Here is a 22,502-nt window from a genome sequence, read left to right as displayed (position 1 = left end):
TGGGATAAAAGGTTGCCTATATGTTATTCCAGTTGTTCAGCTGTCTACGCACGAAATTTAATAGAAATCGGTTCAGTATTTTTTGCGTGAAAGAGCAACAAACACATACATCCTTACACACTTTCGCATTTATAATATTAGTAGCAAGTAGAACTAGCTGTTCGCCCTGGCTTCGCCCGTGGTACATATATGTCACTCTTGTGAAAAAACTTTTTAAAATCGGTCAAGAAGTAATTTATGCATTACAAACAAATAAACAAACAAACAGACAATAAACAAACAAAAATACAAATTCTTCCTGTTTACAATATCAGTGTAGATATTTTATAGTTTTTTGTACTGGATCTGGATGAATTTTGGTCAGCTTTCATCCCGGAAATCCTGTGTAAGATACACTTTTTTTCTACTACACAATATCGCTGAATTTAAATGGACCTCTTCCATAATACAGCTTACAATACATCAAAATATCCGTAGATTCGTCCGCGATAGAGACCGTGCGGCGCAGCTAGTTTTAATAATCCGCTGAGATTAGGATATTTACAGCTAAAAGATTTATAAATACGCGTGCTAGGTGTAGTGGCTAGTTAAGTAACTCAATAACAAATTCAAAATATCAACTACAGAGTTTCTTGCCTTTTCACTATAGAAACTGCTTTCCGAACCGCTGGTCAATGTTACAACTGTGTTATGACGATACCAAAGTGCTTCTATAAGAAGTCTAATTGAATAAATAAATGTTTGAGTTTCAGTTTGAATTTATGTCTGTTAAGTTTCTAAGACTATAGACATAATGAGTTTCTGCTTGAGTTTGAGTTTGAGTTTGAGTTTGTGCTTGAGTTGGTGTTTGAGTAGGAGTTTGAGTAAGAGTTTGAGGTTGAGTTTGAGTTTGAGTTTGGGTTTGAGTTTGAGTTTGAGTTTGAGTTTAAATACGTACCTTCAGTGCTTTCCTGAGCTCCTTTATATCGGCTTCCTTATTCTCTAGCCGGATGGTGAGCGTCTTTGTTTCTTCGAGCTGTTTCTTCACGTGTTGCGCTCGCAACACGATAGGTGGCGTTGGCTGTAACGAAACAAAAAAGAAACATTATGTCAATCTATTTACTTATTTATTTATATTTCCAATATTTGTTTAAACAGTGTACACTCTTGGGTTAATGCATCCATAAAAATATAGACTCGTCTTATATTTACAATCTCTGACACGTTTACTCCCTTTCTGTATTTAACCGACGTTTCCAAAAACGAAGAGGGTTCTCAATTCAATTGTGTTTTTTTTTCTCATTCGATAACTCCGCGGGTTTCCAACCGATTGGCGTGATTGTTTTAGTATTTGATAGGAAAGTGTCATTTGGGTGTGATTTTAGAATTTCGAGTGCTACCTCCTCCCCAGGGAGGTTCGTGACCTTTTTTGTATAACAAACTTATTGTGTATATTACAAATGTATTTAATTCATAGCATTCAACATTCAATGTAATTTATAAAATATTTCTAGTTTTATCATAGTAGTGTCTACCTTTATAAAAGTTAAAAGAAGAAATACAATAGCTGAAGGCCCGCTTAGAAGACCCAGAAATCTGCGGCAACGCTACGGTAGTTTTTCATACTGGTCCACGCTGGGCCACGCTGGCCAAAGCCGGCTGCCAGCCACTCACCTTGTCCTGCGCCACGTTGGTCAGCGACATGACGTCATACTCCTTGTCCTGCGTGAAGGCGGCCAACTTGCCGACATCCGCCGACACGACAGATAGAGCGTGCTTTATAGTCTTCACTGGGCCGTGGTCGTCCTGAAAATTTTACAAGTATAAAACCAGCATTTTTAAATCATCTTATTTAGGACTTTTTGGCCTGTTATCTTGGTGAAAACAGACATACAAAACTCCTGACGAAAGCATCTTTTAATGGTATATAAATGTACCTAATTTCTCATCAAAAAGGGACATAACGAGAAACTGAGTCATTCTAACATCGTCTGCAGTGAGTCTTGGTGTGTCAATATTGACGTACTTTAAACAACTAGTTATAAAAAGGCATTTCGTCTACTTTTATTAAGTATAATGAAAAGTTTGTCAAAAAATGTCCGACCGGCGTTGTGTAAAACATCAATTGAAATTAACATTTAGGCGTTTAGGTTTATCGAGTTAAAGGCACACTATAAGGCGTACATATTTAATGTGCTCGGCGTATAATCATCATCATCATCAGCATCTTCAGTCCATATATATTTTACCACTGCTGGGACACAGGCCTCCTATCAGGGTTCAGGCCATAATCCACCACGCCGGCCAAGTGCGGGTTGGCAGATGTCACATATCGTCGAACTTTTGATTCTCGGACATGCCGGTTTCCTCACGATGTTTTCCTTTACCGTTGTAAGTAGTGGTGATGTTATCCACATGCGCAGATAAATTGAAAAATCAATTTATGTCCTGCACGCTCGCCCGGTCTCGAACCCCGATTTTGAAGTCGGAGGTTCTCACCACTGAGCCACCACTGCTGCGGCGATATCTTTATCTGATTACACACTGGCGTTACTTATACATGAAAAGCATATTATGTAGGTTACCTAACCCCTACAAATATCTTATTTTGCGGCAGAGACGTTCGCAATAAATTTTATCGCTAATTACAAAATTCTGCCTTACGCACGTACTGTTGGCAAAATTTTGCTTCAAACAATGTTTTAGTGTTATTCAAGTTTCGTTACAGTGCATGTCAATGAATGGAGAGGAAATTAACGGAGGTACTGTAATTGCTTGTTTAACGAAGTATATACTTGTATGAGATTTAGTGTATAAGTGGGAGTTGGAGGGAGACCTTTCCAAACAGGTGAGAGATGGTGGCGGCGCACGCGCACGTAACTCACTTATCCAGTTTTATTTATATCCTAGATAGGACAGAGAGTTGGAGCTGGCGTCTAATGAGAAAGGGGGTGTTTAATACTCTATTTATACCATGGGAGCTAGAGGGATACGTTTTTAAACAGGTAATATGTGAGCGCGTGCGTGTGCGTGTGTGTGCGTGTGTGTGTGCGTGTGTGTGTGTGTGTCGGAGTCACCTGCTGATAGATCTTGTCGGTGGCGGCCGTCCATATGGCGGCGAGCGCGGAGTGCGCGAGCGGCGCGCCGTCGGCCCGCTCGCCGGCGGTGGCGGCGCAGGCGCAGGCCGCGCGGGCCGCCAGCGACGCGGCGCGCGCGCACCGCCACAGCGCCACCGCGCTGTCGCCGCGGAGACGCTCCACTAGCTGTGGGGGATAGCAAATATACTTACAAATAGGGTTAAAGGTTCGCGACGTCGATATGCTAATGTTTTTTATATATATAAATTAGAACAACTCTTGAGTTACAAGTTTTTTCTTCTATCGACGGTCCCTATGTCTGCTTACTTTTTCAATTATAACTCCAGTATTAGTAATTAGTAAGCATATTAATATTTACACATTTATACGGCGCATTGTTGTGTGCCTGACAGAACATGATCTATCTATGTAGGGAAAAATGTAATTGTCAAATGCCCTTACAGTTTCGACTTGCAATAAAGTACATGAATAAATTTTTTCACTGTTCGTCTGTCCCTGCTCACCATCAACACGTTAAATGTACGTAGAGAGCAAGGGATCGTACAATAAAAAAAAAAAATAATAAATAAGTCTCAAAGAGTCGAGATAAATATAAAAGAAACGGAGTATCTGTTTGTTTATGTATACAATAAATTAATCAAAAATAATAAGATAAATAAAAAATAATATTAAAATAAACGATAGCTACATACATTACATTTAATACGTGACTACGTTACGTGTACCAATTATAATAAATTAAGTTAAGTTAACGATGAAAATGAATAACAAGAGAAATTAGCCAATGTAATAAGGACTAACTAAGGTAGCTTTTGTTTCAACTTACCTAGAGTAACATTCGAAATTGTAAGTAAATACCTGCAGGTCAATAGGTAGATTGTTGAGGTTCACTCCAGGTGGTAGACGCCTCCTAACCGCCTTCAGCTGCTGCTGCAGCGACGAGCAGCTGGACTGTATCGCTTCGTGCAGCTGGCCCAGCTCTAGCTGCCTCTCCGACGCCTGGAATTGAGTGAAAATTTAAAATTTAAATTATTCGTTGACGTACAATAAACAAATAAATGTGAACAACATACAATTGCCGATTAAAAGGTCGTCAAAAAAAGTGCGAACGGCTTTAATACAAATTAAGACCTTATTTCATGACTTTAAAGTACAAAATACGTGTGTTCATTAGAAAACGCACTTGGCACGTTTTGGCAAAAACACGCGGGTTCGAATACCGCCTCGTGATAAAAAAAAAATCCGATTCTTTCAAAATGTCTCAATACTACAGCAATGAAATATGAAACAACCGCAGCGACCTGCAGTATCTGCGTGAGCGCGCTGGCGTCGGCGTGCAGCGCGCGCGCGAGCGCGTCGAGCGCGCCGCACGCCTGCACGACCACCTCGCGCGCGGCGCCCGCGCACACCGCGCTCATGCCCAGCGCCGACCACATCGCCGACAGGTACGTCCAGCAGCGCTCGATGCCTGTTCGTTTGAAAATGGAACGAATTCTATAAATAACTAGCTGTTGCCGGCAGCGTCGCCCGCGCGGTCTTGAACAATTTTCATGGTACAAACTTTCGTCCCCTATTCCATTCCCTTGGGGGTATCATTTAGCAAAATCCTTTCTTAACGGATGCCTATATGATAACATCTATCTGCATGCCACATTTCAGCCCGATGCGTCCGGTGGTTCGGGCTGTGTGTTGTTACAACACTATATCAGTCAGCATAACTCAACGGTTGATGACCTTTGAGTTATATATATACTAGCTGCGCCCCGCGGTTTCACCCGCGTAAGTCCGTATCCCGTAGGAATATCGGGATAAAAAATAGATGTTGGCCGATTCTCAGACCTACCCAATATGCTTACCAAATTTCAGAGGAATCGGTCAAGCCGTTTCGGAGGAGTATGGCAACGAAAACTGTGACACGAGAATTTTATATATAAGATTTAGATATTGAACTTTTGAGCACATCGGAATGGGCAACGGCCGTTTGCGAGCCGCGCTCTTTCACTGTCACGCATAAAGCACACAAACATTTTAACCGTAACATTCAAAACATCTCAGACTAGATCTTAATTTGTTTGTCGCTCGCGGCTCCGTCCGCGTGGATGTCGGATGTGTTTTTCTGATTTATATAACCCAAGTTTGATCCCATGTGTTCAACTACCCAAAAGAACGTTCGATCTTTTATATCATAAGCGTCGTTCGTCACATAAGAAACTTTTTGAATAACTTTTTACACCTTCGGTCCGAAAAACCCACATATTTTACAGACCCCGTACCGGACGTTTTCTAAATTAAAATACAGCCTATATTAACGCAGATAATGTAGCTTTCAAATGGCGAATAAATTAAAAAAAATCGGTCCAGAAGTTTTTTCGCGTTCATCCATTACAAACAAACAAACTCTCCCTCTTTACAATATATATATTAAGAACACATTCATAAGAATACAATTGGGAGAAGCCTCTGGCTCCTGAGACACAGTGTTACACTAGTTCAGGAGCCTAAGGATTCATATACATGCAGATGTAACGTTTTTATCCAAATAAAAATTTTATTTATATATATATATATATATATATATATATATAGGGGCACTGAACCGACCGTCCAGCGAGCAGTTCTCGTCGAGCTCGTTCCCCTTGAGCAGGTGCGCGGCGGCGTCGAGCGCGCGCTCCTGCGCGGCCGCGTCGGGCAGCGCGGAGGCGGCGCGCAGCAGAGCCTCCGGCGGGCACGCCTCCAGCGCGCCGCTCCACATGCACACCATGCACTGCGGGGGCGACGCGCCTTTACTTCACAACGATCATTCGGAAAATCTCGGAGGCCCATTTCCCTTTCCTTACCCTTCCCAGTCTTTTCCTTTATTCCTCTAATCAATCATTTCCCAATCCCTTTCTAAATAGGAGGGCGCAATCCATTTGGAGAGGCGTAAGGTCTGCAAACGACCTTACGCCTCTCCAAATGTACATGGGCGGTGGTAGCGCTTACCATCAGACGACCCCCTAGCTCCATTACCGACGGTGACATAAAAAAAAATCTTAATTCCGCCTGGTGCTCGTTTTTTCTGGGTGTATGTGTGTGTGCGTGCGTACTTACACATTAATTTTGAATGTGTGTGTGTACTGCAAAAGCTGAGCTGTCTCACACACTTTTCTATGTATACTGCTTCCTTATTTTTGTCTTGGTTTTATGGTATCTTTTTTTCCTGGTTTTGTGTTTTTTTACGTGTTTATATAGCTTATTTGTCTGCGGTTTGCTGTCCCTTATGAATAATTATTTCATTTTGCTAACTTTCTTTCTTACTTCAATTCCATCCGTAAAATACACGACAAATAGCGAAGTGAACATCCCGCGGAAAATTACAGTTCCAACCAAACGTCTCGTCCGCTCTGAAGTTGATGCGAGTGAGATTAGCCCATAATCTCATACTCACTGACGCATTATTGTAGTAAAAGTACATTGACAATGTACTTAGTAAACTCTATGAGGCGAAAGTAAAGTTTCTTATTATGTAAATACGTCGGGACAACTTATCTGAAGTTTAATTTTTAGTTTTATAGCATTGAAATGCTTTATAAATGAGAAATTTTGAAATAGAAAAAATTTGATCACGAGGAACACAAAAAATTAGAACCTTAGCAACTACTTGCTACGGTTTGGCAAAAAACGCGGGTTCGAATCCCGCCTCGTGATAATTTTTTTTTCTGTTCTTTCAAAATTTCTTATCTATAGTTACCACACAGCGTCTTTAAACAACTTCAGAGCGAAATTCAGCGAAGCTTGGCGAGAACTATACTATATATATATGAAGTATACCTGTATCATCATCAGCTGATACTCCAGCTGGCAACGGAAGCTGTACTGCACGGCCGTGTGTGTCTTCGTTATAGCTTCCCTGTCCCACACGTTCACCGCTGGGAATCTGGGAATGGACAATAATCATAAATCATCTTTTTCGTGTATTTATAAATTAATGTCTATTTAATGGTGTTAATCATAGAGATAATAAAATGAATAATCCGCGTTTAAATTCATTTATATGAATTTTAAGAAGAATATCACACTCAACCAAGCAAACAAAACAAGTTATTTAGTTTTATAAACAAACTAGCTGTTGCCCGCAGCTTCGCCCGTCGCGGTCCTAATAAATTTTCATAGTACAATCTTTCATGCCCTACTTTATCCCCTTACGGGTAGAATTTATCATAATCCTTTTCTAGCGGATGCTTAGATCATAACATCTATCTGCATGCCAAATTTCAGCCCGATCCGTCCAGTGGTTTGAGCTGTGCGTTGATAGATCACTATGTCAATCAGTCAGTCTTTGAGTTTTATATATATAATCTTCAGTCTTCTTTTCATTTGTTCGTTACAGACAGACTTTTTTATTTGAATAATCAACCACAAACTCACCTCTCTCTAATCTGGCCAAGGATGATTTCGGCTTTAGCGTTCAGACGTTGTAGAAGCAGAATGAACAAGATGGCGTCATGATCACCTGCAACAATTTTGACATTTATATGTTTTTTAGAATTTTTCCATCACTACCAAAAAAATGTTGCAAATATATTATGACTTTTCATAAAAGCGGTACGAGCTAGACCTAAAAACGCCATGAAAACTGCCAGCTCAAAGGACAGGCGTTTTTAATAAAAACACAGTGTTAGACTACATAACTACTTTCTATGAATGCTTAAATTCATAAAAATGATATAAATATTTTTTGGTCAAGGCACCCTTATAACTTAAACGTATAATGATATTATACGCTTTAAGCGCGATTTATTCATATGATTATTTCCCGTCCTGGCGTTTCGAACACTACACAGCGGTATAATGGATAATACAATGAATAAATCTACAATTCAAATCCGCTGAGAAATGTTTAATATCTAAATGCAATATACTTTCTTCAACACATATAAATGAGGAAGATTAATAAATTAAGATGAAACTAAAATATAATAACTATTTGCGAAAAAAAAACAACAAACACCCAAAATTAAACCAAACGACAGCATGGAAAATCGATCGAGCTGTTTTAGAGTTTGTCTACATGAGAATTTCATAAATATAAAAAAAAAACTAATAAAAATCAGATTATTTCAACTCACTAGTAATGCTATAAACTTCTCCATAGAAGGCGCGCAATACACAACAAAAAACTTAACCCTCCACTCACCACCGCTAGCCATGAAGTGGTCAGGAAGGCAAGCGGCCAACATGGTGGCCCTCGCCTTCGCCTGGTTCAGCTCCAAGGCCCGCAGTTGCAGGTCTATAGATCTCGTGGAGGCCCTGGACTGCTGGACGAGGGAACCCAGCTCGGCTGGTGGCGATGACCTGGAGACGGGCTCTGGTGTCGACTCTTGTTCTGATGGCGCCGGGGAGCCTGGAATATCGTTTTTATATATCACTAGATGCTTGTCCCGGCTCCGCCCAGATATCAAAATGATTGCTTTATCTCACGAGACTATTTAATCGGGATAAAAAGTATCCTATCACCCAAGTTAGCTCATACCCAGTCTGTACACCATATTTCATCAAAATCCGTTCAGTAGTTTCGCGTGATTGATGGACAAACATCCAAACAAACAAATTTTAGTGTGAATAGTGTGATTTAATTACTTCGCAATTTCGCACAAACTCACCCTGTTTAGAGTCCAACTGTTTGCTCAACTCATTGTACTGTTCAGTCATTTTCTGCACCAGCTCGCGGAACTTGACAATGGTCGTGTCCCGATCCATTATCGTTTCCAACGCGGCCTCTCTCTCGCGGACCGCCTAAAAAATATTTATTTATCACTACATATATATCATAAAGCAAAGTCGCCTTCTCTGTTTGTCCCCATGTCACTATGTATGCTGAAATCTTTAAAACTACGCAACGGATTTTCGATTTTTTTTATATAGATAGAGAGTTTCAAGAAGAAGGTTTAAATATAGAATAACTATTAAACTAATTAGGGTTTAACGCGTGCGAAGTCGCGTGCAAAAGCTAGTTTATTTATAATGGTTAATTACACAAAAATAAAAAGTAAAACTTATACAGTGTCATTGACATTTCATTCCTAAAAATCCTGGCTAAATAGATATGAGAGGTTTAAAGTACAGCGCTTCACGCGTTAAATCGTAAAAGCTTTGAACAGTCTTCTGTTCAAAAACAAAAGATTTGCAATCTAAGTATAGAGTTATTTTGAATTCAGTAATATCATGATACCTAACCAATAAAATTAATAAATGATATCCCATAATATAAAACAGTGGTGGCTCAGTGGTTAGGACCTCAGATTTTCAGTCGACAAGTCGGTTCGAGACGAGACTAGCGCACAAGAAACAAATGCTACTTTCAATTTATCTTCAGGTTATCCACATCATCACTGCTCCAAACGGTGTAGGTAAACATCGTGAGGAAACCGGCATGTCCAAGACTCAAAAATTCGACGACATGTGACATCTGCCAATCCTCACTTGACCAGCGTGATGGATTATGGCCTGAACCCTCGTAGGAGACCTGTGTCCCAGCAGTGGGAACATATATATGGGCTGATGATGATGATGATGATGATGATGATTATTATTATTACCTCCCTGGTGGCAGCGTGCGCCATCTCCAACTCCTCCCGCAAGTCCATCTCCAACTCTCGGTTCGACTCCACCAGCTGCTCGTGGATCTCTTGAAGCGCTTCTAACTCTTGCACATCCTGCTTCAGTTGCTCCACCTAAAGGCAATGTACGCATGACTATATGTAATACTATGTATAAAGCTGAATGTTTTGTTTGTTTGCTTGATCGCACTAATCCCAGAAACTACTGGTTCGAGTTGAATTGGAACTTTTTTTTTTTTTTTGTTAAATAGACCATTTTTTGATGAAGGATACATAACTACGTATGATATAAGTGAAACCGTGGGACGCAACTTCATAAATATTACCCTAAAAAGTCTACCGACCTGGTCTTCCAGCGCCATCTTCTTCTCAGCCAGCTGTTCCACCATCTCCTCAGCGCCCAGCGCCGCGTCCACCTGCTCCCGCAGGTCGGCCACCTGAGCCTCCAGTTCCTCCACCCTGGCCGACAGCTTCTCTTTCGTCCTGCTCAGTTCAGCTATTTCGGACTTGTACTGATCTAAATCCTGGAGAATTGCAGGGAAACATTTATTTATACATATTCAAACTGAAATGTATTTGTTCAATTATGTTGAATATTTTAAGAAGCACTTTTGAACAGCCTTTTAGTATGAAAATAAGGTTTCATTGTCCCTAGTACTATTTGATTATTATTCGGATATTTATTGATCTTGATCGTATAGTTAAATACAGAGAATTTGATAGACATACAGTAGTCTACTTACGTACTTTTTTGCCTAAATTCAATAACAAAGAATGTAATAATTGAAATATAAGAAATATACCAAATTAATTTTGAGTATAAAATTATATAGTACATAATAGGACATTTTTTTCGAACACACATACTTATTCTAGAGATTAATTCAAAACAAATGAAATGCATAAAACGATATGGCATTATGCAAAATGAGCTCTTCCTACCATATAAAAATAAACGAGCGCACAATCTGCTGAAAAATCTCATCAATAATCTCACTCTTAGATAAAGCAACATATAGCATAATATCACAGTGCATATAGAGAACAGTTGGTAAACTTCACACAAATGAGCCGTCGCCGGTAGAATGTATGCGTGAGCACCATATACGCACGGTAGTTTCACGCACACGTCCGCATAATCTGCCGCAAGAATAGACTTTTGACTCGTTGAATGGCTTAGTTATCCCACTGTTCTATTTGTACTGTGATAGTTTAGTATATTATGGTGCAAAATATACACCAATACCAGTAAAAACTTAAAGAGTAAAATGAGCACCTTACCTAAGATATCAACCAACAACAGCGAAGTTAGCCACAGCCCACACTGTCTACAAACCAAGTGTGTATGCATTGAAAATTGCGAAATGCTTGTATGTGTAAGTTGTATGTGTGTGCGAGTGATGGTTTTATATGTGATATGCGTATGCGTGATGTGCGTATTTGCATGTAAAAAAATAAATGTTTATTTTTTGTTTAACGACTTGCTATCCGGAGCGGAGGTAAGTACCTTCAGTTAAATTCACTAAGTGCGTGTGTGAATTAATATATGCAGTAACCTTTGTGTTTGTGTGTGCGCACTATAACTTCTGTACGTGTTTGGATGTTTGTGTGCGTTCGTGCAAGTTATACCCAAAGCCCTTATATACGTGTGTGTGCGCGTCTGTTTGTATGAGTGCAAATGTGTATGTGCACCACAACCTGTGTACCTACTGTATGTTTGTGTGTGTGCGTGCACCACAAGCTGCGCGATTGCGTGTGTGCACCTCACCTTCTGCATCTTCTGCATGGCATGCTTGTCGTGCGCGGAGAGGTCGCGCAGGCGCACCAGGGTCTCGCGCATGCGCACGTTCTGCTGCTGCAGCTGGCGCACCTCGTAGCCGGTGGCGCCCTCGCCCGCTGCGTACGGGTGCTCTGGTCAGCGACGGACGGATTATGGACGGCATGCTCGCCCCCTTGGCTGTTTGGTCGTCGATGCTCTATTGTCGATGCTATGGTCGGTCTACGGTGTATTGGTCTAGTCTCTGTCTACAGTTATGGTATGTATGTCGTTGTCTTAGTATATGTACTGCCGAAGCGAGTACAAATGTCGTTGTCTTATCACATATGTGTTATAAGATATAGTCATGGTATTTTATGCAATTGAATTATTCATGGTGCGCAAAGGCAAATGATCTTATTGGATCCGTCAAATATCACTTGTTGTAACAGGTCTATAGCTCCATGAGTTATTTGCTTAATGTAATAGCCATTTAATAAAATAATTCGGATATTTTGTTTTTGTTTATTATAGTCTTAAATTAAATAACCCGGAATCAGTGTTAAGCATAACAGATCTAATCATCACTCTTAAAGAATGAGTCCTGAAAACTTATTTTAACTGCAAATGTTTTTTGTAAAATCAATCTACTTTTAATAAAATCGAACATATCTAATTTTCTCCGATATTTCCTATTTCATCCTATTCAAAGACAGAAGAAAAATAATTTGCCAATAAGCAGAGCGAAATGCAAAGATTAAAAAGGAAAGTAAAAGAAGACATCTACGATGAATGAACCGTCTTCATTCTCACGTCAATGTCAGTTGTCAATAATTTTTTTAATCATCAGGCAAGGGAGCTTGGTGACAGAAACACAAAACAACATGCAACAAATAATAAAAAATGATAAAAAAAATAATTGTTTCAAATGAGTAAAATACAGTGGATTATTTAAAAAACAAACTTGCAATTATGTATCTATTAAAAATTTTTTAAAATTCACTGTTTAGTGAATTGCTCAGTTGAAACAAGTGAAAAACAACAAATTAAAATGAAATATGTATACATGTATAAATTAAAAAAATAAACAGCGCAACTAGAGTCAAGTGATAGATAAAATATATTTGAAGAATATATACATAGTAATTACTATTATGATAATGACTAATATTGAGTTATATAAAAAAAAATTCTAAGTCAAATTTCATTGACTGTACCTGCGCTTAATGATGTTAGTCACACATACACACTAACACACATACTAACCCACACACTAACATACGTACACTTTTTAACTGTGCGAACAGTTCTATAATGCGAAAATAATTACATATATAAGAAAGCGATATGGGCAAAATTATTTATAAATAACACTATTAATAAAATTAAAAGGAAATTAAGGGAATTATTGATTCAAACCTTTCGTTGCCACCTTAAAAGGCTATGTATTGTATGCCCCATTCTCTTATTTGTAACCATTAAATTCGGTAGTTAATTTTAAGAATCGTTCTTAAGAAGTTATTCACTTCGTAAGTTTTCCCCTCTTCCTTGTTCTATACTAAAATATTTTGTCCTTCCTACGGGAATATCGAAAATTCTAAAATCAGGACGATATAAATTTTCTGGATTCCTTAAAATATGATCTATTCATTTGCTCCAGTAAATTTTCATATCATAATTTTTTTATAATTGACATAGGTCATAAACTTTCAGACATTTTAAAAGTATTTCTGTTCGAGCTCACTAGGTTAGGTATCTTCTTTAAATATCCGATCTAAACTTAAATAAGAATGATTCTTTACATCTTTGTAAAATATATGATTTTATGAATGACTTTGTAACCGATTCAACTGCGCTAAAGTTTACAATTTCCTTAAAAAATTGTTTAATTAAATTACTTACTCCCCAGCTCTTTATTACATAGTAACAAAGATTTATTTTCATTTTTTTTTTTTATTTTATTGTTTACAGCAATTCAGACTCAAAATCATCCAAGATAATTAATCCACATCTAAAACACCCAACCTAACTTTAGCATCCACCCATTGACCACTAGACTCAGAATCGCACTCAAATATTATCCGAAACGAAACTCTGCCCACGCGTCTATTGGGCAGAGTTTCGGTCAGAGTCCAGTTGTTTTCCGACCACGCTTTGAACACAACGCCACGTAAGCACGAAGTGTTCAGTGAAAAGCTATCCAAATATGTAACAGTAAATCTAAACATAAAACGGTCCTATTTCAGTTCCCGTTTTAGGTAAAATAAAAATGTACAAATAACTTAACGTGACTTCACGATTAATTTTCCATTTTTAAAATTTGACATGTTTATATGCGATTATGAGTCCAGTTGTCTATGGCAACTCAAAGCACCCATGTATTATCCCCAACACTCACGTATATTGCCACCAGCCTCCATCTCAGCCCTCATCAACTGCAGGTCCAGGGTAGCTTCCTCCAGCTTCTCCCTGCACTGCTCCAGCTCCATCTGCAGCGCTTCAGCTCGCTCCTCCGCCATTTCCTTGTCGAGAGCTGCCATTTCGGCCGCCTCTTGTAGCTCGGCGGTTTCGTCGTTGTGCTGCTCTAGCGCTTCTTGTAATTCGCGGACCTGGTGAACAGTTTACGATTCAAAATATCTTTTTTTTTTTGTTATTTAAATAGAATTATATGGTTATATTATTCTGGGCGTATTCGTCATTAAAAAGCCGAAAAACCACTAGTGATACTAGTCTAGTTTTTATGAGCGGTGGTAACCACTTAACATCGGGTTGTCCATGTACCTCTTTGCTTGCAATGTCATAAAAGAAATTTTAAAAAATTTAAAGTCAAATTATATATTTTTATTAGAAAGTTGATTCAACTACAACCAGAGTCGGGGCTAATTTTACTAAAAATGGGCTAGACATAGTTTTGATATAAAATCGACGAATGGTGCAAAAAGTTATAATTCTATATATTTTATTAATGTTAAATCTCGACTAATTAAGTCCCCGTGTGTGTGTGTGTCGTAAGTGAAGTCCCGTGTCCCCTAGTGGGGTATGGTCAGTTGATATATACATGTGTTTCACTGATTGATTTCCTTCACGGACAAGTTGGTGGTCAGCCTTCTGTGTTTTGCTAGACCGAAACATTTCAAAGGAATCGAACCCAAGACTCCTGTTCTACGCTCACGACTAACCACTGCACCAAGTAGCGGCCATATTGATATCTTAATTGGATATAATGTTTCAGTGGATTAGAAGATTTTATTATTTCAATGATTTCCTGCATACATACAAGATATGGGCTATGAATCTTCCTAGTAATAAGGAAAATAGGATAAAATTGCTTAATTAAAGCTAGGCCTGGTCTTGGTCTTGAACTCATTTGCCTGTTCCAGTTGTATCCTCTCTAGCTCCAGCTTACTTTGTAGCTTATCTAATAGTCAGATAAAAATACGATAAAATCCCCCAAAATACCTCTTGTTTCGCCCTCTGCAAGTCCCGCTGCAGCTGAGCCTGTGACTCCATGATCTTGGTCTTGAACTCATTCGCCTGTTCCAGCTGCAGCCTCACACGTTCCAACTCCCGTAACTTCTCGCGATCTTCAGCGCGACGGACCTTCAGCGTTTCCAGTTTCTCCTTAAGGTCTTCGACCTCCGTCTTGAGGTTCGTGATCTGGAACAAGTGACTTATTTATTTGACTTGACGGCTTTTTTTTAAAGATAGACTGATTCAAGTATTAATAATATCTATTAAACTACTTCGAATTTAACGCGTACGTAGCCGCGAGCAAAAGCTAGTCACACTAATATTATAAAGGTGAAAGTTTATTTGCTTGGATGTTTGTCCGTCAATCCCACTGAAACTACGGAACGGATTTTGATGAAATTTGGTATACAGGCAGGGTATGAGTTGACTTGAGTGATAGGATACTTTTTATCCCGATTAAATGCTCTCTTGGAATAAAACAGGAATCTTGATATCCAGAAGGAGCCGGGATGAGCGTCTAGCATATAATACAGATATTACCACTACAATTTGTTATAGCTGTTTTTATGTTGTAAGCAAGGATTCTAAACAAAATAGTTTGTCGTGTGTCAGTCCACACCAAAGTATCAACGAGTCGCTTATATTGATTGAAATTAATCTAGATTGTCTTCGTTCTAAATATTTTAATTGTAGCGAGTTGACTAAATATGCTTAAACTGAAAATTTATTTTCCTTTGGTGAACACTTTCTTGTACATATATAAACTAGCTGCTACTATGGTTGTTTCAGTGTTATTGACGAACAAATATCCAAACAAACCTTCACATTTATAATATTAGTGTGATACGTAGTGTGATGTAAAAAATATTTCGATTTGTAATGTAATAAATAATTAAGATTTGTAATGTGGATACTATAGATACTTTCCATGTAAATATATACTCTTTGGAAGATGTTTACAATACGTTAGTTAGTTAGTTGGTAATGGAGACATGAGTATATTTTAGACTTCAATAATTAAGCTTGTCGTAAGATTCTGTTCTATGTCTATATCGTTTGTAAGTACACCTGTCCTTATTTTGATTAATACAACACTGTACCTCCTGCTGCGCTTGCAAGTTGGCCAGCTTGTCTTCAGCGGCCGTGGTGGTCGTCTGCGGCGACGTGATACTCTGTCCCGGAGTGAACTGAGGCGTCAGTGTCTCCACGAAACCCGTCTGTGAATATACAGCGTCGAATTTAGTACAAAATCTATACTAATATTGCAAAGCTGAAGAGTTTGTTCGTTTGAACGCACTAATCTCATGAAATATCATCGGACCACGATTTGAAAAATTCTTTCAATGTTAGATAGCCCATTTATTGAGGAAGGCTATATATGTACCACGGGCGAATCCGGGGCGGACCGCTAGTACAATATAAACTTAAGAAAGAAAATAATGTCTATTTAAAGAAAAACATTTAAATATTACTTTAAGAAAAATATGTTACTTAATCTTTGCTCCGCAGTTTCGCAGGTTACCTTCTGTACTTTTACCATTTACCTATTGTGCTATTTAATATTAGCTGCTCGCCGATATGCACACAAAATTTCATGAGAATCGGTGCAGCCGTTTCGAAGAATCGTATTGTAACTAACATTGTGACATAAGAACTTTATGCATATACTAGCTGACCCGGTAAACTCTGTCCACACTCTTATCATTTAGGGGTATGAAAAATTGATGTTGGCCTAGTATTTTCTTGTGTTTGATTTCACGCGAGTATTATACATTTAGAAATTAAAAACTTTTTAACGGATTTTAAACGCGATATATATATTATATCATATCGGGTTAATAATATAATGAATAAATCGCGTTTAAAATCCGTTAAAAAGTTTTTAATTTCTAAATGCTGGCCTATTCTCTGACCTACCAGATACGAAAAATTTCATTAAAATCGGTCCAGCTGTTTCGGAGGAGTACGGTAACTAACATTTTGACAGAAGAATTTATATAATACATATATAGAGATATAGCTAAGAAAGTGAAAGATAAATTTCCAGTATAGTCAAATCAGGGTAATTCTAAACGGGGGTAATTGGAAACAATTCTCAATATACTTTTAACTATGTTAAAAAAAAAACTTTACTTATCCTAATGATGACGAGAGGAACAAGGGAAAGGACTGGGAAGGGCAAGGAAAAGTATATGGGTCTCCGGCTCCCCCACTCACCGTGCGAAACACAGCAGTATGCTATTTCACGCCGGTTTTCTGTAGGGGTGTGATACTTCCCCGGTGCGAGCTGGGCAAAATCGTGCCCAAGCGTGCTCGACTACCACATACAAAACGTTTTACAATAACCATAAAAGAAAACTATCAGGATATTTTTAACCGTAAAAGAAAACAATCAGGATATCTTTCCAACTACCCTGATAGACCATGTACCTCAACAAAAGACGCCCTCTTGATCGTCAAGTCCGGCGAGGTGGCCCGCTCGGTGGTCGGCGAGACGAACGACGTCAGCGACTGGCGGCTGCTGGCCAGCGACGTCCTGGAACTGATGGAACAACGTTGTGAGAGAACGCCCAATTGTGGCGGCAACACCGACATGCACTACGGAAACTTAGCGTTCGTTTGGATACAACATTCGTTAGATGCACATTTACCTTTAAACCGATATTATAAACTCATATAAAAAATATATAGAGTAAAGATAAAGAGGATTTTCCGTGAAACAGCGGAAAGTCGGTCCCCAATCCCCACCTCATGAAAATTGCATAGGCCTCTGGCAATTCGCTTCGCTCTTAAGGGTAAAGGCATACGGAATGGAGCAACGACTGGAACAAAGATAGGTAGGAAGGTATGAATTGGGAAGGGTGGGGAAAGGATATGGGGGTTCCGGATTCACCACTGTCACTGTGATTGTACAAAATTACTGTCCAAAAATGAAGCATATTTTAAGATTAATACAATGCTTTCCTTATTGAAATCATATTCAGGACTTTAATATAACATAGAATTTAATAAAAACACCTTAATCACGGGAAAATGTGCATCCTATAACGTTACCCAAGTATAATTTACTATAAGATACTGCTGCATGCATCACCTCGATCGATTAATATTTTGTAGTTGTCCTTAGAGGAATTTGATAAATAAGTTTATCGCAAAATAATCGAAACAGTACCTTATTGTATCTTAAGCTATTTACACAGTGTAGAATATAGACAATGGTGCTATTTTTAAATGAATGTGCTTAGCAATTCAGGATATACTTAAAGATAGATTAAAACAATCCGCTTGGAAGAAATTAAGCAAAAGTATCGATAATTATTCGAATTGTCGACAAGGTCTGGAAAGCGAAATGCCTAAGGAATGAACTTTATACCGTACATCGTTTCTTTTCGTAACAACTCTTCTGACTATTATTCGAAAAAACGAAAAAACTTAATATCTATAATGTTTTACTAAAATAAACTATTTAGATACATTTTTCAATATTCAGAACAATTTTTCCAACCAAAAAAACGATGTACGCTTATTATTCACATATTACAAATAAAAAGTAATTGCAAATAAAAAATAATACGAGTAACACAAAAGTCAAACGATCACCAAGACAATATATTTCTAGAAAGCATAGTACTTGCAAATTGAACCTTAATCCGCTGCCACTTAAAATGATTTTTAAATGCACTCATAGATATCAAGGCCTTTTACGACGTCGACCTTAAAACTTAAGCCTTTTGTATGAAATTATTCAGTGTTCATCTATTTCTTATCACTAGATATCGGAATCAAGTGTCCTTTCCGCGTAACAATTGCTTCTGTACTATCATAACATAATGTCAATTTAAAAAAAAAACTTTTCCTCGATCACGTAACCTGTAATTTACACTTCACTTGAGTTAAACATTTTTTGTGGCCAGTTACTATTGAGATTTGGGCCGACAGTCAACTCGAACTAATTTGAACAAAAAATCCCAGAATAAATTGCTACCTTTTGGGTATATTAGTATTTTCTTTAGCCTATATATAGAGAATATAAAATGAAAAATTTACATCAAATTTCAATGTATTACATCTTGGTGCAAAATGAAGATGTAATGTAGCTAGCCTTCAAGCGGCAGCTTTATCAGGTGTCAGAGTATTGTACCAAATTTCATCTTAATCGGATAAGTGGTTCACATTTGGAGAAGCTATAGACAGACAGAGTTACTTTGGCATTAAGTATATATATCATATTCTTTATCTAGTTACCACCTTGAAAATTCTACAAGTACATTTAAAACATAATACAATTGCGAAACAAAGCTTAAACAAAGAGGTAAATATATGGCTGGTTATTTACAAGAAAATAGTGCAGAATAAAATATAAACACAATTACAAATATATTTCATATTGTCTCTGGTACAACATTATGTTATATCACGTTCTGTGATCTTTAAATTCAAATTCAAATGCCAGTATTTAAGAAACGTTTTAAATATAACAGAGATTTTCATAATCACTCTACATACGTATTAATCATCCTGTTGACGAACAAAAAAATACATAAATTTTGTAGAATTTAAATTGAAATATTATTTCCTTCCCCCCACTTTCAAATACAAAAATTATAAAAGAAATTTATTCCAAATTGAATGACCAAATTGTATTTTGGGAGACAGGAGCCCCAAGAAGTTATTTTTTGAAAAAAAAAAGGTACAGAGAGAACTCATAAATATATAGAATGAAATAAATAACAAATACGATTGACAAACAATAAAATTTGCTCTTACGAGGATGGCATAGTCAAGACTTGACACTCCTTTTAAATAAATAAAGATAAAAAAACTGCAATGCACAACAGGGAATGCAACAGATTCAAGTGCATTCTTACAAACTAAATACAACATATCGCATTTATTACAACGAGACAAAATCATGACAAAGCAAGTGCCAATTAAAATTATAACAAAAAAGAAAAAAAAAATTGAAAAAAAAAAAGAGAAGCTTATTCAGTAAATATCTATTCACGAAACGACCAGTTCATTGATTTATTTTTCCGAATAAACTTTTTTTTTTACATACTTTAAAGTGCGCTCTATATACACGTGCTGTAGCTATTCATACAATGCAAGTAATCAGATACACAAAATATTTGCTTCTTGTGACACTTTTTAAATTTTATAAATTTACCATACAGGATACAGTAAACAAAAACGCACATTACAGTTACGGTTGTGATACTTTTTTATCGACTATATTTATTAAATAAAAAAAAAATCTCAGAAATATTAACATGTTTAATTTAAATATTAACATATTTTTGTAACCAAAGAGAGATTTAAGATAAAAATTTAAGTAGATGAGCTAATAACATTATTTGTAAATTTACAAGTTTACAGTTTAATTAAACTTGATTGTAACTTTTGTATCCATTAAGAATTCCTTTTAATTTCAAATTATAGATTAAAATAACATTTATCATTTTCATATAAATACAACGAATCAAAAATATTTCGTTCTTTCATATTTCTTTTAAACTCTAAATCATAGACTTAACGACATTAAATGACGTTTAGACTAAAACCCTTCTTAAATCAAATTCACACAACGTATAATTTATCTGTGCATCTGATTACTTATGCATTAATAGTTCCAATATATATATCATCTGTTACCTGGACATAGACAATGTTCCTGTTTTCGACTGCGCCGGCGACGCTTTCCGACGCACCCTTATCGATTAATTCAATGTTAGAGGACATTGCAATCCGACTTTAAATTGGGAAAAAATCTATTTTTATTATAATACTCTCGCTCTTAGCACTTTGTTTTTTTATATTACTTCATGAGCATATCGAAATCCTAAATAGTTCAAGATATAGTAGATTTCTTAATTTAAATATAGTATCTACTCTGCGTGTTGAGCAAATGAGCCCATGATCATTTTTAGTGGTCAATGTAAAAGTTAGATATGCTCATTATAGGAAGGCAAATGGGCGGTACATAATATGAAACATTTATAAATAAATCCTTTCCATAAAAAGGTTCAGCGACGCGTCTGGGATGGAGGCACAAGTCCAGATTCTAAATCCGGATTAGATGACACCTAAATCCTACCAACAACCTAAAGGATAACGTCAGTTGATTGTTTTGGGAACGTCAGTAAAAAATGAAATAAACTTTGTACCTTTATACCTCCTCACAAATACCCTTCCACCTTTTTTTTGTCTCTTGAGGCACATTCAATGTTTTCAAGATAAAGTGTCTTAATAGAGATGTTAATTAACTACCTTATAGAAAACAATTCAGGTATTGATTATAATTAATGCAAGACATATAGGCTATAATCTTAAGTAAACATTTGCTATAAATATTATGAATAAAATCCATCACAACACCTAAAGAGTGTTACTACTGTAACATATAATATAAAATAATCATGGGTATACCTTTCTACTAAAGGTATACCCATGATTATTTTATAAACTAGACAAATTAAATGGCACCACATAGCAGGCATCAGCTTTCAATTAATAAAAGGAATCATAAAAATCGATTCACCTAATAAAAGTTATGAGATAATCAATAAATACAAAATAGGTACAGTCGAATTGACAACCTCCAGCTTTTTTAAAATCGGTTGAAAGACAATTCTATACTTCTAATCACCCGTCTTTTACAAAAACTATAATGTTTAAGTTTATAGTGTTTTAACAGAGGCTATAAATATATATATATATTTTTTTTATGTCATAGCGGGCAACTGAGCTGGTGGTTCGCCTGATGGTAAGCGATCACCACCGCCCATGAACATTCGCAGAGGCTCAGGCCTCTGAGTATGCGCTGCCCGCTTTTAAGGAATAAGGGACAAGGAAAGGATTGATGAAGGGAAAGAAGGAATGGACTGGGAAGGGCTAGGAGAAGGAAATATGCCTCCGTTATGTTTATGAAATAAAAGTACCAAACGCTCATTTGCCTTACCAAACTGTGTATCCAAAATTTGATCGAAAAAAAAAAAATCACCCACCTCAAACTTTAAAGTCGGATATATTTGATTAGACACAACTCTATAGCATCGAACTCGGGGTGTGCAGTACTTAACTCATTGTGTAATTTCCACCAATTACACTATTATACTGGTATTCGTTACACTTACGTGATGCAATTTTTTTAATTCGTGTTCTAGCAACAAATTATTGGAAACATGTGAAGTGCAATTTATTATACCTATCTATCTTCATTTCCCTCGGGCATTGCGTAACCCGTGAATGGGTAGGTAAAAATATCATAATAATAATAAAAAAGTTGAATGAAAAAAAGTTTCCCGGAAAGTTAAAACGTCGTTTAAACTTGGTGCATTTGATATTTCACACAAAGACAGGACAAAACCTCTCGTAGGGTTTATAATTACAAAATCAAATTAATTGGAAATGTAGGTATTTGCGCATAATAATAACATTTTACACACATTCCTAATTAAATTTTGATTGTGCGGTAATGACGCACGCACACATTTATACAATGAACCAATCATCGGTCTCGGCCGGCTCTGTCACTACACAGCACCCCCTGTCATCGTTGAAGTTGAAAAATTTATTAATTTTACTAATAACAAATCGCTA

The 22,502-nt window shown here is 37.1% G+C and overlaps 1 protein-coding gene across 9 annotated transcripts in view; it reads right to left on the bottom strand.

Moving 5' to 3' along the window:
- LOC119839334 (dynactin subunit 1) overlaps positions 1-22,502 on the bottom strand; it is a 42,442-nt gene that overhangs the window by 15,218 nt on the left and 4,722 nt on the right. For 4 of the 9 annotated variants that reach the window (XM_038365579.1, XM_038365582.1, XM_038365583.1 and 1 more), the window contains exons 5-22: positions 20,556-20,612; positions 17,334-17,445; positions 16,004-16,120; positions 14,892-15,089; positions 13,831-14,041; positions 11,445-11,587; positions 10,021-10,200; positions 9,656-9,790; positions 8,720-8,852; positions 8,254-8,460; positions 7,485-7,569; positions 6,888-6,993; positions 5,679-5,841; positions 4,379-4,545; positions 3,936-4,076; positions 3,057-3,242; positions 1,654-1,785; positions 938-1,060 (exon numbers count right to left, since the gene is read on the bottom strand). In XM_038365579.1, the coding sequence (XP_038221507.1) occupies positions 938-1,060; positions 1,654-1,785; positions 3,057-3,242; positions 3,936-4,076; positions 4,379-4,545; positions 5,679-5,841; positions 6,888-6,993; positions 7,485-7,569; positions 8,254-8,460; positions 8,720-8,852; positions 9,656-9,790; positions 10,021-10,200; positions 11,445-11,587; positions 13,831-14,041; positions 14,892-15,089; positions 16,004-16,120; positions 17,334-17,445; positions 20,556-20,612 (2,596 nt within the window). Of the gene's footprint in view, positions 1-937; positions 1,061-1,653; positions 1,786-3,056; positions 3,243-3,935; positions 4,077-4,378; positions 4,546-5,678; positions 5,842-6,887; positions 6,994-7,484; positions 7,570-8,253; positions 8,461-8,719; positions 8,853-9,655; positions 9,791-10,020; positions 10,201-11,444; positions 11,588-12,718; positions 12,742-13,830; positions 14,042-14,891; positions 15,090-16,003; positions 16,121-17,333; positions 17,446-20,555; positions 20,613-21,907; positions 21,927-22,502 lie in introns of those variants that run through there. The other 5 variants (XM_038365584.1, XM_038365585.1, XM_038365587.1 and 2 more) reach the window with 4 other exon arrangements.

Source organism: Zerene cesonia, unplaced genomic scaffold (assembly GCF_012273895.1).
Source record: "Zerene cesonia ecotype Mississippi unplaced genomic scaffold, Zerene_cesonia_1.1 Zces_u012, whole genome shotgun sequence".
Lineage (NCBI taxonomy): Eukaryota > Metazoa > Arthropoda > Insecta > Lepidoptera > Pieridae > Zerene > Zerene cesonia.
This window is presented reverse-complemented; position numbering and strand designations above follow the sequence as displayed.